Genomic DNA, 15,990 nt, shown 5'->3' with positions numbered 1-15,990 from the left:
TCTGAAGCGTTTAAAGACTATTTGTCCATTGTTTATTTCTAAAGAAACACAACAATGTAGAAAAAACTCCATTACCTTATATCTCATGTTTCTGCCCCTTAGCAGGCGTTGTTATAAAAACAGGCTAACGATTGTGTCATAACCACGCGACTTACTGTCGCACAGTCGAGAAATTACCGTGTAGTCAGGAGAAGCTCGCATGCAATCAGGGGGACAGGGAGGCATACAGTCAAAACAACAAAATAATTAATCGGAATACTTGCCAAAAATTGCTCCTGCTTCTACGCTCATGGACAGCTCTTACGTACTCGCGCTCTCCGTCTTTGCAAGATTGAATGACTGAGATTTCTTTGGTAATTTTCTTTTGTGTAATAGCTGAATGTTTCCTACAACAACAAAGCTTCACTTTCATCTCTCTCTCTCTATCTATCTATCTATCTATCTATCTATCTATCTCTCTATCTCTCTCTCTCTCTCTCTCTCTCTCTCTCTCTCTCTCTCTCTCTCTCGGAAACATCAAGATCTATAAAGGATCTGGTGGAAACCAGTAATTGTGAAACATAAAGTCTACTTGTGCTCTGTTGGAGAGTTTAAGAACACAACAGGACGTCACACAAAGGGGCCATTTCAATGACACTCCCCCGGCTGCGGAAAATCGCTTTTTTTGGTCTGAATGCCCCGCAAAAGAGGTTTAATGCCAAGATGGGCTGATTCTATGTTTCCTCTCCACAGGCAAGTTCATCATGAGTGCCTCCACCGACACCTGCATCCACATCTGGGACCTGAAAGGAGAGCTACTGGCCTCTATCAACACTAACCAGATTACCAATTCTTATGCTGCCGTCTCCCCATGTGGCAGGTCAGTCCCACCCCGCCAAATGGGGATCTTCAACTCCCCTAGCAAGTTTTTTATTTTTATTGTCTTACAACATTGAATAAAAGTAGATTTATTTTTGTCTAATTTGACACTGATCAACAGAAAAACATCACAACAGTGATGTCACAGGTGTCTTGAGCTGAAACATCACTTCTTTAATAATAGAATCCTGGCATCATAATTATTGCCCTGTTGAATACAGCACAGGCTACTTCTGATTCTCCTACAGAAGATAAAAACAACTAATGAAGTCTTCTGTGATTTAAGTGGAGACGTAATTGTGTGTGTTGTGTCTGTCTCTGGGCTCTCAGGTTCGTAGCGTCATGTGGCTTCACTCCTGACGTGAAGGTGTGGGAGGTTTGCTTCGGGAAGGGAGGCGAGTTCAAAGAGGTGGCGCGAGCTTTTGACCTGAAGGGCCACTCTGCAGGAGTTCACTCATTCGCCTTCTCCAATGACTCTCACAGGTAATGCAGGCTTTTCTGATTACACTGTTATTCTGTGTAGTTGTGGGTACTACCATAGCAACACACAGACCTGACCAGTAAGGTCTGAGTGCAAGAGGCCGTAAACTGTTTCAAACTGTGGTAAAAACCCTGATTGAGATGCATATACTGTATTCGCTATGTACATGTCCAAAGAATGCTTCTAAAACTTGAATAATACTGGCGTATCCCACGTTTTAATTGGAAAATGCTATATTCGGAACAAAAAGGCCTTATTTGAAACGAACGGAATATGCTGTTTACATGACCTGAAACAAATTCTGAATGTTATATTTGAATAATAGTGGAATATTTGTGTGCATGTAAACTCATTGTGTTCTCTTCTTTCCTTATTAATTGATCAGAATGGTGACTGTCTCCAAAGACGGTACGTGGAAGCTGTGGAACACAGATGTGGAGTACAAAAAGCAGCAGGACCCCTACCTGCTGAAGACGGTACCCTGTGTGTCATCCGAAGGTAGCCGGGTGGCCTTGTCTCCAGACGGCCGGGTGGTGGCCATCAGCGACGGCAGTAACCTGGCTCTGTACAACGCCGCCAGCGGGCAGCTGGAGGAGGAGCTGCACGGCGTCCACAGCGAGGAGATCAACGACCTTAGGTTTGACATTAACGGGCGCTTCTTGGCGTGCAGCGGCGACAAGGCCATCCGAGTGTTTCACAATGCGCCGGGCTACCGGGCGGCCATCAGAGACATGCAGGACATGCTGAAGAAGGCCCAGAACGAGGCCATGAAGCAGAGACTGCAGAAGCAGATCGCAGAGGCTCAGAGCACCCTGGACACTGTGCTGGCTGCTGCTCCCAGCGACTGAAAGAGCCTCGAGAACCTACGCTCTGATCGGGAGAGTGACTGACTGACTGACTGCTAATCTTTTTTGCAAACTCAACTCTCCCTCTGCCACTAAATGATCCGGTCTGGGAATCTTGAAATCTGCATGCGGTTTTAATAAAGAACATCTTTTTATGGAAAAAATTAAAATGATTTGAGTTCACATCTTTTTGTTCATGTCCAATAATGGCGTAAGTGTGAGCCCTGCTGAGGTTGTCTTATATTTTCATCCACTCAGAAATGGGTTTTTGTTTATTGTTCCTTCCCTTGGGAGTTTGAATTTCACCGTGCAGAATGTTTGTGCAGAGTTTGACACCAGAAAGCTGTTTTCACATTCATCTGCTCAGTTTCTCTGTGTTCACTTTAACTCCTTCACATCCCAACTAGTCTGGAAGCCAGTCCTAGTCCAGGATGCAACTTACACAGGTGTGGTGTTGATCAAGAGGTATTTGTATATGTATTAATGTATTTGTTCCAATATATTTAATAACCTAGACCACTAAAACCAGAACTATCTGCATGGCTAGATGAATGTACTAGAGGTAAGGGGGGGAAATGTGTTTTTTACAACTTGGGTGAACTGACCCTTGAAGAAAAAAACTAAAAACGACCATCTGGGCCACACAAGGTTTCCTACTGGCATAACCTAGACGAAAATCTGGTGCTTATCTATAACATCTCATTACAAATAAGGATAAGGAAGTTAATTTTTAAAATGAATTGTTTTTATGTGTCCAGCATCTTTCTTCATAGATATAAAAAGGACGTTGATGTGGTCTGCTCATTGTTCCAAAGGGTTCCTGAAGATTTATGCCATCTTTTTTCGCCATGTCCCCATTCTAAAATATGTAAATTTACTTTCAAATAAATTAACTCTGAATTTTCCCTTTCCTATAAAAAAAAAGAATTATTGGCCTTTTTCCTTACTCTGCTACCAGAGCAAATCCATTTGACATCCATTTTATTCAATTACTCTCATACGGCAGAGAATTTTTCAACATAATTAATATATGTCCCAGCTTTTCGTTCCAATTCTGTTCTGCACTATTCAATAAAGTTTCTGGGGATTGAAAAAAAAATGCGAGCGTGGTTGAACCGGAAGCAGTACCGCGCGTTGAGGCACGTTTTCCTCCCGCAGCAGCAGCATGGACCGCGGCGGCGTGAGGACATGTCTGTAGAGATGGTGGAGCTCTCCATGAAAGCCCCGGAGCCGGTCCGGACGGCCGGGATCCTTCAACAGAACCGGGTCTTCCTTGACTTCTTCTGGGACTTGGCCAAACCGGATCAGGAGGTCCGGCTGAAGGCCGTGGAGGACCTCATCCAGTACCTGAAAACCAACAACAAGGTGAGGCAGATCCGACCCAGGACGGGCTGGATGGGGCCGAACCGGCGGGCTGACCCGGTCCAGACAGCAACAGTTGGGACGTTGACAGTGGGACAAGTACTCAGGAAAAGTAGTAATACTATAAAGAAGTACGCGGCAGGCCTGCATTCAAAATGGTACTTTAAAACAAAAAGTATTAGCCAAAATATACCCAAAGTACTCAAAAGTACATGTCTATAACATATGTGATGATATGTTATAGACATGTAAATATACTATTGTTTTTACAGCCTTATATACTTTGGGTTGTTAAATCTATAAAAATAAATCATGTTTTACAAGTCATAAGTTTTGAATGTAAAACAATTTAAAAAGTAACTAGTGGAATAAATACTCAGATACTTTTCTTAAATAAACTAAAGTACTCCACTACAAGTAAAAGTCCTGCATTCAAAATGTTAATTGAGGTAACGTATGTAAGTCAAATTCACAAAATGTACTAAGTATTAGCCAAAATATACCTAAAGTACAACAAGTACAAGTACTCATTATGCAGGATGGGCCCTGTCCATGTGATGATATGTTAAATACATGTAAATATACTATTATTACAGTAGAATATTGTATTCTGTTTTTATCACTAACATACATATGAGAGCATTTTAATGTTAATATGGAGCAATGTTTAGATACTTTGTATACTGGGTATGTTATACTACTGCATCATATAATAAGAATATAATATATTGTTTTATGTAAAAAGTAGTAATGTTTCCCTCTGAAGTGTAGTGGAGTTCAAGTCTAGAGTAGCAGTAGAAAATGGAAATATTCAAGTAAATTACTAGTGTCAAAACTGTACTTAAGTACAATATTTTGATTTAAAAGTACTTTGTTACTTTCCACCACTGCTAGTAACTACAGCTGTGAATTAGAAGTACATTATTTCCCTCTAAAATGGGATTATAAAGTTGCATCAATTGGAAATTCTCCATTACCTTAAAATTGTACTTGAGTACAGTACAATATGTTGGTTGATAACATAACTAAGTTATTAATAGAAGTTATTTTGCCCCCTGTCTGATCCCTGGAACCTTTTAGAAATTGCATGTCGTAGAACGGCTGCAATGTTAAAATAAGCCAAGAAAAGATGCATCATGGCGTGTTTCTCTCTGTGTTCTCAGGCAGACGAGTTGGATTACACCTTTAAAAGGCTGGTGGACGGACTGGCTCACACACGGGAGGCGGCCAGACCCGGGTTCAGCCTGGCTCTGGGACAGGTGAGTGGAGACCAACATCTGAACATAACTGTTATGCAATTGTCTAATGGATGACAAATACAAGCAGACTATTTATCGCAAATATATCAGCGTTGGATCATCATTATATATGTTGGTTGAAAAGTAAAAAAGGAATTGCAGTAGAGAATATTTAAAGATATGTCATTTTAACCTACATAATAAATAATACATTTAGATAATTTAGAGACGTCCCGGGTCCTTCAATTACTTATTTACACGTTTATTTTTAAATTGTTAAATGTGTGCCTCAGTTCATATGTTGGTCAGAACTCTTGAAGTGAATAACTTGAAGGTTAAAACACAAGTTAAAAAATTACAATTGTAGGTGTATTGTGTTACCTTTGGGTAATTTCATCTAGACTCTAAGTCATTTTCCAGTTGTTTCCAGTCTCTGTGCTAAGCTAAGCTAACCAGTTGTGGTTTTGTAGCGTCATATGTAGCGTGCAGATTTGAGAGCGGTGTTGATTTTCTCATCTAACTCTCTGCAAGAAAATGCACAACAGCCAACACTTTATAATAAAGGAATAAATGTAGCATGAATGATCTTAGAAATTTGAACCGATTTTTATTTCTGCATGGTCCAATGGTCTTTATGTCACATTTAGCTGTTGCTGGGAGGGGGATTTTATATTTGATTGTCTCAAACTTTGCTGTAGTACTTCAGTCCGGTCTCAGGTACTGCAAGTGCAAGTCATTTTGTTTAAGTCTTGCACTTTAGCTGCCACAAAAATGCGGCATCGCTCTACTTTCTGAATAGTAGGAACGGTGACTTAAAGCCAGAAATTCACAACCTCGTTCAGATGATGTCACAGATTTTGTTCAAGTGATTTCTCACACGTGCTGAATGTTGATTGACTGATCGGTTACTTAGCTTGAATTGGTGAAAATAGTTTTTGGTAGATGCTCATGCGAGGCTTTGCGGTGGACACTGAGCTCAGCTGCAATCACAAATGATCCAATTGGCTGAAGCAGTGACTGCTCTACCATTAGTGTTGAGAATATGCTCTAATATCCAAGTAGGAAGGAAATAACATTTATTGGCGTGAGCATGACATACCATTTTTTGTTTTTCAGGTCTTGAGCACCTTTGAAGGCGTCTCGTTGCAGAGCATACTCGACAGAATCAAGGAAAAGCACAACTTGCACACAGTAAAAAAGGTGAGTTTGTTGATGCTGTCTCTGTCGGCTCCCAGTGCTTCACAAATGGGCTCCCTACGAGTGTTGTGATCTTCTCGTTTGTTTGTTTGTTTTCAGAAACTTGTCAGAAATGCCGCGTTCGGAAACTTGTTTGGCGTCCTCGCCCTTCACCAGTCCAGCCGCCTCTCTAAAGTAAGCACTGTTATTCTTCATTTTTAGAGGAGGGGTTCAGATGTGTGTGTGTGTTTGAGAGAGAGAGAGCGAGATAGAGAGAGACCATGCCTGAATCAAAACAGACATACTGTACTAGGGGTGCTAATGATTCATTTCAACACCCCTTGTACATTAGTTGTGGAACCAAATGACTCCAATGTGTGTGATGTCTGGTGTTTTCTGTCCTGTGTCTTTGTGCAGGAGCCGCCGGTGGTGCTGGGATGCGTGCAGCTGCTGCAGAGCCTCAGCCAGCACAGACAACACCTAAAGGACCTGCCTACCAAGACCATGATGGACATCCTCAACGAGGTGACCCCTGCTGCTCAGTCACAGCTGGAACAATACAGGGGCCATACAAGATCCAAGAAAAATCCTTTATTAATCCCATAATGGGGACTGTTGCAGCAGCAAGGGATAGAGGGGAAATTACAAGACACAGATAAACCAGCAATAAATATAAATAGAATAAATAGTCAAATGTATTAACAGGATTGCACAGCCATATTGCTATGACCATAATACATACATATACATAATGCACAAGGAGTTTTGTTTTAAGCTTTCACTAAAATACTCAATTTCAATATTTGTTTGTATTTGTTTTTTTATGGGGCTTTTTCCTTTTATAATGGCGACAGTGGATAGACATGAAAGGGGGAGAGAGAGAGATGGAGGATGACACGCTCTTACTGGATGAGCTAGAGGCCTCCCCTGAATTTCAATTTTAGTAGTTTTATTTTTTTTTTAAAAACACATTTGGTCAGGTCGGCAACCAACGATTATTGTTTAACGATTAGTTGTTGGTCGATAAAATGTCGGAAAATGTGGATCAGTGGTTCTTGAAGCTCAAGACGACGTCCTCAGATGTCTCGTTTTGTCCACAACTCAAAGATATTCAGTTTACTGTCCCAGAGGAATGAAGAAACTAGAAAACATTCACATTAAAGGAGCTTGAATCAGAACTTTTTCATTGAGAGAAGAAAAATGACTAAACCGATGAATTGATTATCTGAATAGTTGCCGATTCATGTAACAGTTGAGAACTAATCGATTGATCTTTGCAGCTGTAAAACACATCCATCCGTTCTTCTCTAACACTGATGTGTATGTGCGGTCTGTCAGATCTCAGAGGACGTGTTTCAGGAGGTCCTGCTGAGCGCGCTGCAAACTGACCTGGCGTCAGCCTTCAGGACCCCGGAGCAGCTGCAGCTGCTGCTGGTGGCGCTGCAGCGCTTCCCACAAACACTCCAACCCAAGAAACTCAAGAAGCTGCTGGGCTCCTCGACCATCATCAACGCTGAAAACGTCCCCAAGTAAGAACAGTGTGAGCCCCCCCCCCCTCTTTTCTCACAGCCACTTATTGAATCATTTTTCGAGTCGTCTATATCGACGACGTTTCATTTACGGGATTGTTTGGGAGGTTCCGCCAGATGTCCCTAATTTTCGGTCGGATGCCCCTCAGCTTCCACTTCCGTTGTGTTGTCATTCCAAACTCCGGTCGATTCCTGAAACATCCTCCAAGCTAGAACGGACAATGAGATTATATTTATCTTCTTTTTTTTTTGAGTAAAATTCTTGTCACACACTCAACAGCCATTTTAATTCCGGAGCTCGCCCAACCTACGTGCACACGTTCCACCAAAACAAGTTCCTTCCCGGGGCTATTTTGCAAAGGCACTGTTCCTGCAGCCGGTGCACCGCCCAAGACAATTGTGATACAGAATTTCCCTTTGGGGATCAATAAAGTATTTCTGATTCTGATTGGTTTAAAGAAATGTCAATAAACAAGAGCACCATCCCAGCGTGCTGTGTGGACTTGCCAGACCCTCCACCACAGCGCTGTGGAGGAAGGTCTGGCAATGGGAGACAATATTTTGAGTAAACCTTTGACCAAAAGTGTATGCACCCCCACACCTGCTGTGTGTGAAATGTGAGCAACATGTGGTGTCTCTCAGGTTGACAGAGGTGTTGAAGATGGCGTCGCGCTCGGTGAAGAAGGACTGCGTCCTCCCAGCGGTGGCCCTGGACCTCCTGAAGCTCTCTCTGAAGGAAGACAGCTTCCAGCTCTTCTGGAACAACGCCATCATCAACGGCATGTTAAAGGAGCAGCCGGGGCCAGCTCAGTGAGTCCTCACGGGGAGAACGGCCTTTATAGCGCGGGGGGGGGTGGGAGGTCGCAAGGGGCTAGGAAACATTGGTCCAAATATCCAGAGGACTGGCATCATTAGCCAGGCCCATTTACTAGGGGCAGGAAAAACATTTATACAGTATAGTATTGCAATATTTTCCATAGCAATACTGTATCGATACACAGGCGCCAAGTATTGATCTTTTATAATATACGGTATGTGTTAGTCAGATTGTCTGCCTGACAATCACACTTTGCAGCAACAAAACAAACAAAAAAAGTGGGATGAACAAACAGAGAAATTTATCTTTTTAGATAAAACCGATGTTGACAAAGTTTCCTTTTGGGGACGTCATATGAAATTAGGAAAAATTAGATGTTGCAAAAAATTGCATTATTTCATAGAATGTTGCAATATGTTTAAAATCGCCATAATATTGTATCGTGACATAAGTATCTTGATGATATCGTATTGTAGGCGTCTGCTGATTCCCACCCGTACCATTTACAGTCATTTATCCCAGTGAGAAGCTCCAACTGTTGTTGAAGGTACCCTGCTGCTGTCGAGTGGGGAAAACATTGTTTAAATTGAAAAACAAATTGAATTGTGGATTCAAAGAATCCGACATTCCACTGTACACAGTGCTGAAATACTTTAAACCCTCCTTCCCACCAATCACAGTGCATTCTTGGCTCTCACCACAAAATAAATGTAACGTTCTTACTCTTATGTCCTATTGTCCGGTCCTAGTTCACTACGTTCTGCTGACATGTTCCTCTGGCGTTGTCCTGTTTGTGTCCAGTTACCTGAGCTTCCGTCTGCTGGGCAGCGCCCTGCCTCTGCTGTCCGTAGCCCAGCTGGAGGAGGTGATGTCCGGAGAGGTGATGGTGCAGTACGGGGAGCACGTGGTGTCCGCTCAGGTCAGTGGCCTCGTCTGTTGACTCTAAAACAGTTGGTTATGATGACAGAGGCAGTCCAAGGCAGTTTCACCCAGCAGCGGAGGATCTATTCAGATCCTTAACTTAAGTAAAAGTACTAATATGAATCTCATCCATCATGTTTCTTTCCCAGAAAGCGGAGCGCTACAAGCTGGCCCCGGAGATGGACAAGTACGTGTCGGACTTCTTGGAGGGCTGTCACGATGCCGACCGACAGCTGGCAGTGATGGTGGGCTTCTCCTCGCTGATCAACAAGGGCAGCCCGGTGGTGCCGCCGGTGTGGAGGGGGGTGCAGCACCTTCAGCCTGCGGCTCTGCAGCGCTACGTGGAGTGGCTGAAGAACATGTTCCTGAAGCCTCAGCTGGACAAGCTGCTGGACTGCAGCGCTCGCAAGCAGAAGGACAGTCGGGAGGGACAGGAACAGTGAGTGTACACTGGGGCTGGGCAATATGGAGGAAATCAAATATCACGATATTCTTGACTAAATATCTTGATGACAATAAGTAACGATATTGTAGGATTGACAATTGGTGCTTTAACAAAACATTATTCACACAATGAGATTTTAGATAAATAATCATCCTGAATATCGATTTAATGACAGTGTGTGTAAAGGCAAATGATAGAACAGTTAGAAGAGTGCTACGCTCAGAAAACTACATCACTCTTATATATATTACGATTTTTTGATGATATCTAGTCTCATATCACGATATCGATATAATATCGATGTATTGACTAGCCGTGATGTACACGCCTTTTGGGTTGTTTATCAGCGTGTTTATCTGTCTGCTTGGAAACCGGATGACTGGATCTGTTGATTTTCCTTCCTCAGGAGGGAGAACTACATATTCTATCTGAGGAAGTGGATTGTTTCTCGGCTCTCCTCGATCATTGACAACCACCAGGTGAAGAAGGAGGAGGATCTCGTCATGGATGTGGCCAGGTGAGACCTGCCTGTAGTTGAGCAATGTCAAGGTCTCAGGCCCTCACGTACTGTACGTACATTTGCAAACGGAGCGTTATCAGCGCCATGGCCAACCGCAGAAAGCCCACGCTGTGATACTTCAGCTTACGTTGTTTTTACCAAACCTGCAGTTCATGAGGTAATCGGCGCCTTTCTCCGCCCACTACACCGTAAATTGCGCTGTAGCAAAGCGTTAAGGACTCGTGCTGTGATACGGCTGAGTGCAGACTGCGATATTCCCACTGCTGATGCTCTGACTGTTTGAAATGATCCTGATGTCAATCCTTGTAATGTAGCGAGAAGGTTAACAACTGCTGGAATGTGAACGCTGAGTCGGAGATTCTATGTCGTCTTTGATTTGTTCCAGTAACTGTAATATTGCATGGCTGCTTAATCTGAAACGCTTAATGATTTTGGGTTTATGCAACTACAAAAGTGTGATCTCTTTGTGCAAAACTCCTTTCAGCTCGTCTCTTGACCTGTGTCTTCGTCTTGCTCAGATTACTGCTGCCACTTCATCAGGAAGCATAAGCGATATAGATTTCTTTTCACCGCTGTCACGCAAGGTTTTTTGTACATACCGCAGAATACATAATTAGGTGCACGAGACACATCCCCTCCCATCTCTTTACGGGGAAACTCCCACTCTCCCCTTCACCCTCCCGTGAATGCATATGCATGACACGGAAAAGCACAATTTGCCATTTTCAGTTCCCGCGTCAGGCGATCTGCGCTTTTACCTCGGTGCGGCCTGTTTGTACATACCTCGCCATACTTTCACGCACACGTTGCGAAACACATACGCCGGAAGTGGGCGCAAAAGCGTTAGTATGTGAGGCCCTCAGTGTTTGTAAGAAGAGAGGGCCATCAGCTGGTGTTGTTTCTTTTCCAGGTTTGTCTTTTTCCACGCGTTCTTCAGTACCAAGAAGGCCTCGGCCAGCATCCCGGAGACAAAGGGGAAGCTGTCGGTCCCGCTGGATGATAGAACCAGAGCAGTGCTGGTTAATCATTTCTTTGGGTGAGAGATGACATTTTCTTTGTTGTTCTGAGATAGTGAGACATTTTTTTGAATTTGTTTATTTGCAATAAAATCACGGAACACAACAAGAAAATAAAATAAAAATAAAAAAGATTGTGCAGGTGAGATTAAGAGAGTGAGAGGGTGCATGTAACCTCACAGCCTGAGTGAAACCCTGTTTCTGTCTAGGGCGGCAACTATTTACAATTTACTACTATATAATTATTTTCATAGTCAATTAATCTGTTGATTATTTTCTTGATTAACTCATTGTTTGGTATATAAAATGTGGATCAGTGTTTCCCAAAGCTCAAGGTGACGTCCTGAAATGTCTTTTTTTGTCCACAACTTAAAGATATTCAGTTTACGTTCACAGAGGAGAGAAGAACCTAGCAAATATTCACATATGAGCAGCTGGAATCATAGAATCTTTACAGTGTTTTTATGTTTTTTAAATGATTCAAACAGATGATTTGATAATTTGATTTAATTTAATAGTTGACAACTAATCGATTCATCTTTGCAGCTCTAGTTTTGTCCAAAGACCAAAAGGCTGTTCATGTGTGCCGTACCTTTGACTCTCTGTCTACCCCCCCCCCCATTCAGACTGCTCCTGTCCATGCACCACCTGCCTCTGACCGAGGACTCGGACAAAGGCACGGCAGCCAACCAAAAGCGTGCGCAGGGCGTCAGAGCCGACGGCACCATGTGGATCTATCACCTGGTCCAGTACGCCCAAGTCCTGCTCGACCAGCCGGAACACGCCCAGAAAAGCCAGCCCTTCAGCCCTGAGCAGAGGAAGTCCTGGGACAGGTAGGACAACAGGGTCTCCTCTGAGTATGGCCTCTATGATCCCAGAGCAAGATAACAGGATACAGCTTAAAGCTATAGTGTGTACTTTCTGTCGCTCCCATGACAAGTTCTGCAGTTGCTAGTAGCCAAGGAGGAAGCAGAGGTTAAAAAAAGACAAGGTGGACTCTTTAGTAGATTTAATTCTCTTCACTCGAGCTTCGGCATGCAAAAGTCACCGGATGCCACAATCTTCTGAACATACTGAGCCATACTGAGAAATCCAGAGAGAGTTGTGTGGAGTTAACAACCACCCTTATGATTGTAGTTGTCCAGGTTTTAAAGGTCCCATGACATGGGGCTCTTTGGATGCTTTTATATAGACCTAGTGGTCCCCCAATACCATATCTGGTGGAGGCTGGGAGTGTGGCCTTGACCAACTGCCACTTTGCTCATTTGAAAGCCAGGGTGTCTCTCTCTCCTGGGTGGGCCTAATTCTCTGAGCGAGCAAAGAAAGGGGTGATAACCTTGCCCCTTATGACATCATAAAGTGCAAGATTCCAGATCAGCCCATCTGAGCTTTCATTTTCTCAAAGGCAGACCAGGGTACCCAGGGCTCGGTTTACACCTATCGCCATTTCTAGCCACTGGGGGTCCATAGGCAGGTTCGGGGAATGCACATTAATGTAAAAAAAATTCATAAAGTGATATTTTTTAGGCCATGGGAGCTTTCAAGAATAATCTCTTTTTGGGTTAACCCTTGTGTTGTCTTCCCATTGACCAAAATTGACCTGGTTTGGTTTTGACTAATAGTTAAGATCAAAGGAACATGTGTTCATGTATTATCACAGAATTTCACCTGGGTAGACCATGAAAGAAGTGGTCATCTATTTTTATTTTTGTGTTGCATGTTATTTTTGAGGAAATGTGGTTAAAAGATATAAAAAGTCTATTCTGATATACATTTTTTTTTTTACCAAAATAAAATTTTACCTGAGGACATCATGCGGGTTAAAGGTGCAGTAAAGATTGTTGAGATTTGAACATAACCTCTATGCAGACACATAGATTTAGATTTTTTTTTAATATGTTTAAATGAATTGTTTATTTCAGAGGTAGCTAATACAGGTGAGCCAGAACAGAAGGGATGTGTTGTCTTTACCTTATTCCAGTTAGAAGTTGGGGAAAGGGTGGAGCGGGTCGAACCAACATACAGTGAATTACACAAATCAAGCAGAGAGGTGCTAAAAGCGCTGATAACGGTCTCCAGGTCCCAGGTAAGGAGCTCTGCTGAACTAGTTGGGAGTGTGTTTGATAGCTCTGGCTCTACATGTGTGTTTTGCAGCATGCTGAAAATGGTGGCAAACCTGAAGAAGGAAGTAAAGAAAGGCCCGGCTGCAGGGACCAACGCGTTCCAGCAGCTCTTCCTGTTGGTCGCCATGCACCTCTTCAAGGTACTGCTTTGCTATTGCATCCTTACTGATGTACTGTAGTTTAATTTCAAAGCAACAAACACAGCCCGCTGACACTGAAACGTTCTCCTGAAAGGCCCCCGAGGAGCTGCTGGGCATCACCAAGGACCTGCAGAGCTGCGTGGACAAAGCTCAGGAGAAGAAGGCCAAGAAGGAGAAGAAGAAGAAGAAGAAACAAGGTGAGGCCTCAGGATGCAGCTGCTGCCTCCATCATCCTTTCCCATCTCAATGTACAGTCCATCAATCAGTTTTAATTGTCACATGAAATCATACAGGCTACGATTCCAGTGAATCATCGGCTCCTTTTTTTATCTAGCCAGTTTACTCCGATACTGTACTGGATTGTACAAAATTATATACTTTTTTAATTAAAAAAAAAAAAATATATATATATATATATATATATATGTATGTATGTGTGTACAATTTTGAGGTACTTTACTTGAGTATTTCCACTTTATAGTCATACTTCTACTCCACTACATCTCAGAAGGAAATATGTACTTTTTACTCCACTACATTTATTTGATAACTGAAGTTGCTTTACAAATTCAAGATTATTTAAACTAAATATAAGCACATTAATGCATCTCTAATTAGAGCCAAATCGTATAATATATATTGTTCTGAAATGGGCCGTTCTGCATAAAGAGTATATTCATATTCACTTTATGTGCTTTAAGTATGTTTTGATGAAAATGCTTTTGTACTTTTACTGAAAGGGAGACTCTGTTTGTGATCAGATTTAAATCCGCTCTGGAAATGTTTTGGTATGGGGTGTGTTTCATGGTATGATTTCATTGTAGTGCTTGTCAGTTTCTAGATGAAGTGAAAACTCTTGAAAGGGAACCGAATCGAAAAAAACAACCAGTCTCACTATCATCGGCTTGTCTCCAGACGCAGCAGGACGCTGTTTTCAGCAAAGTACCTGCTTAGCATAAAACTACATACAGACACAGCTAGCGACCAGCTGGTAAAAAGGTGAAGCGTTTCGAGCCAGATATTTCTCTCAGAAGTCGATGGAGAACAGAAGCAGAGCTAAAACGGGAGTGAATAATAACTTAATGAACCAAAATGTTGCTCCATGTCTGCTGCACGTGTAAAGAGGCGACCGCTTGCTAACATGTTTCAAATTCAGAAGGTGATGCTAAAATGTTTGTCATTACAACTTCCAAAGGCCGGTGTTTTGCCAGATGTTGTGCTCCATCTAGTTCCTCTGCCCCAAAGTGGATAAAGAAAAATCAATGAATGGTGATTAATTTAAAGTGTGTGTGTGTGTGTGTGTGTGTGTGTGTGTGTGTGTGTGTGTGTGTGTGTGTGTGTGTGTGTGTGTGTGTGTGTGTGTGTGTGTGTGTGTGTGTGTGTGTGTGTGTGTGTGTGTGTGTGTGTGTGTGTGTGTGTGTGTGTGTGTGTGTGTGTGTGTGTGTGTGTGTGTGTGTGTGTGTGTGTGTGTGTGTGTGCTTTTTTCCTTGGTGCAGCCACGGAGCAGGAGGAGGAGCCCGAGTGGGTGGAGGTGCTGGTGGACATCTTGTTGTCCCTGCTGTCCCAGCCGAACCGACACATCAGACACGTCTGCAAAACGGTCTTCTCCTCCATCTGCCCCCACGTGACCGCAGCCGCCCTCACCGCCATCTTAGATGTAAGTGCAACACACGTCCGAGGGCGATTTGAATACTGGTCGCTGAAAAAGTAAAGTAAAGTGTATATAGTATATATACATATAGTATATATGTATATAGTGTGTGACTGCGTTTTGCAGTGACTATAACAATGAGGGGTTTTGGGCTCTGCGTAGGTCCTGGACCCAGAGAAGGATGACGAGGAGGACGGTGCTGTCGTCGTCACTGACGACAACAAAACCCAGAAGAAAAACCCAAATGAGGAAGATGACGAGGAAGACGATGAGAAGATGGAGGTCAGTTCTTCCCTCGCTTATTTACTTCATCTCAGTGGGACCTATCCTGGTTAGATAAAATATTACAAAACTTCAATCAATAACATCATCTTATGTGTTATGTATCATAGTATGGTTGAACTTGTATTTACTGATTCCACTTAACAAATCGTCTTTACAGTAGAACTGCAAAGGATTAATCCATTAGTTGTCAGATATTACATTTATTGCCAACTATTTTTACAATAATTTGTAATCAGTTGGAGTTCATGCTTTCTGAAAAAACAAGTCCATCCATCCATCTTCATCCGCTTATCCGGTATCGGGTTGCGGGGGCAGCAGCTTCCAGTTAGGGGACCCCAAACTTCCCTTTCCGAGCCCCATCAACCAGCTCCGACTGGGGGATCCCGAGGTTCCCAGGCCAGTTGGAGATATCTCTCCACCTAGTCCTGGTCTTCCCCGAGGCTCCTCCCGCTGGACGTGCCTGGAACACCTCCCTATGGAGCGCCCAGGAGGCATCCTTACCAGATGCCCGAACCACCTCAACTGGCTCCGAGCTCCTCAGTCCTCTCGGATGACTGAGCTTCTCACCCTATCTCTAAGGGAG

The 15,990-nt window shown here is 43.1% G+C and overlaps 2 protein-coding genes across 2 annotated transcripts in view; both read left to right on the top strand.

The window, feature by feature from the left end:
• Positions 1 to 2,367, top strand: part of tbl2 (transducin beta like 2) — a 12,518-nt gene extending 10,151 nt beyond the window's left edge. The window contains exons 5-7 of the mRNA XM_032533524.1: positions 733 to 859; positions 1,189 to 1,341; positions 1,725 to 2,367. Of these exons, the coding sequence (XP_032389415.1) occupies positions 733 to 859; positions 1,189 to 1,341; positions 1,725 to 2,187 (743 nt within the window). The 3' untranslated portion in view covers positions 2,188 to 2,367. The remainder of the gene's footprint in view (positions 1 to 732; positions 860 to 1,188; positions 1,342 to 1,724) is intronic.
• Positions 2,368 to 3,276: 909 nt separating this feature from the next.
• Positions 3,277 to 15,990, top strand: part of mybbp1a (MYB binding protein (P160) 1a) — a 23,088-nt gene continuing 10,374 nt past the window's right edge. The window contains exons 1-16 of the mRNA XM_032534670.1: positions 3,277 to 3,549; positions 4,710 to 4,805; positions 5,901 to 5,984; positions 6,081 to 6,155; positions 6,378 to 6,485; positions 7,299 to 7,489; positions 8,132 to 8,299; positions 9,108 to 9,225; positions 9,377 to 9,666; positions 10,079 to 10,189; positions 11,103 to 11,228; positions 11,835 to 12,041; positions 13,363 to 13,471; positions 13,566 to 13,668; positions 14,968 to 15,128; positions 15,285 to 15,404. Coding sequence (XP_032390561.1) covers positions 3,283 to 3,549; positions 4,710 to 4,805; positions 5,901 to 5,984; positions 6,081 to 6,155; positions 6,378 to 6,485; positions 7,299 to 7,489; positions 8,132 to 8,299; positions 9,108 to 9,225; positions 9,377 to 9,666; positions 10,079 to 10,189; positions 11,103 to 11,228; positions 11,835 to 12,041; positions 13,363 to 13,471; positions 13,566 to 13,668; positions 14,968 to 15,128; positions 15,285 to 15,404 — 2,334 coding nt within the window. The 5' untranslated portion in view covers positions 3,277 to 3,282. The remainder of the gene's footprint in view (positions 3,550 to 4,709; positions 4,806 to 5,900; positions 5,985 to 6,080; positions 6,156 to 6,377; positions 6,486 to 7,298; positions 7,490 to 8,131; positions 8,300 to 9,107; positions 9,226 to 9,376; positions 9,667 to 10,078; positions 10,190 to 11,102; positions 11,229 to 11,834; positions 12,042 to 13,362; positions 13,472 to 13,565; positions 13,669 to 14,967; positions 15,129 to 15,284; positions 15,405 to 15,990) is intronic.

The sequence above is a fragment of the Etheostoma spectabile genome, chromosome 13, assembly GCF_008692095.1.
Source record: "Etheostoma spectabile isolate EspeVRDwgs_2016 chromosome 13, UIUC_Espe_1.0, whole genome shotgun sequence".
Taxonomy (NCBI): domain Eukaryota; kingdom Metazoa; phylum Chordata; class Actinopteri; order Perciformes; family Percidae; genus Etheostoma; species Etheostoma spectabile.
This window is presented reverse-complemented; position numbering and strand designations above follow the sequence as displayed.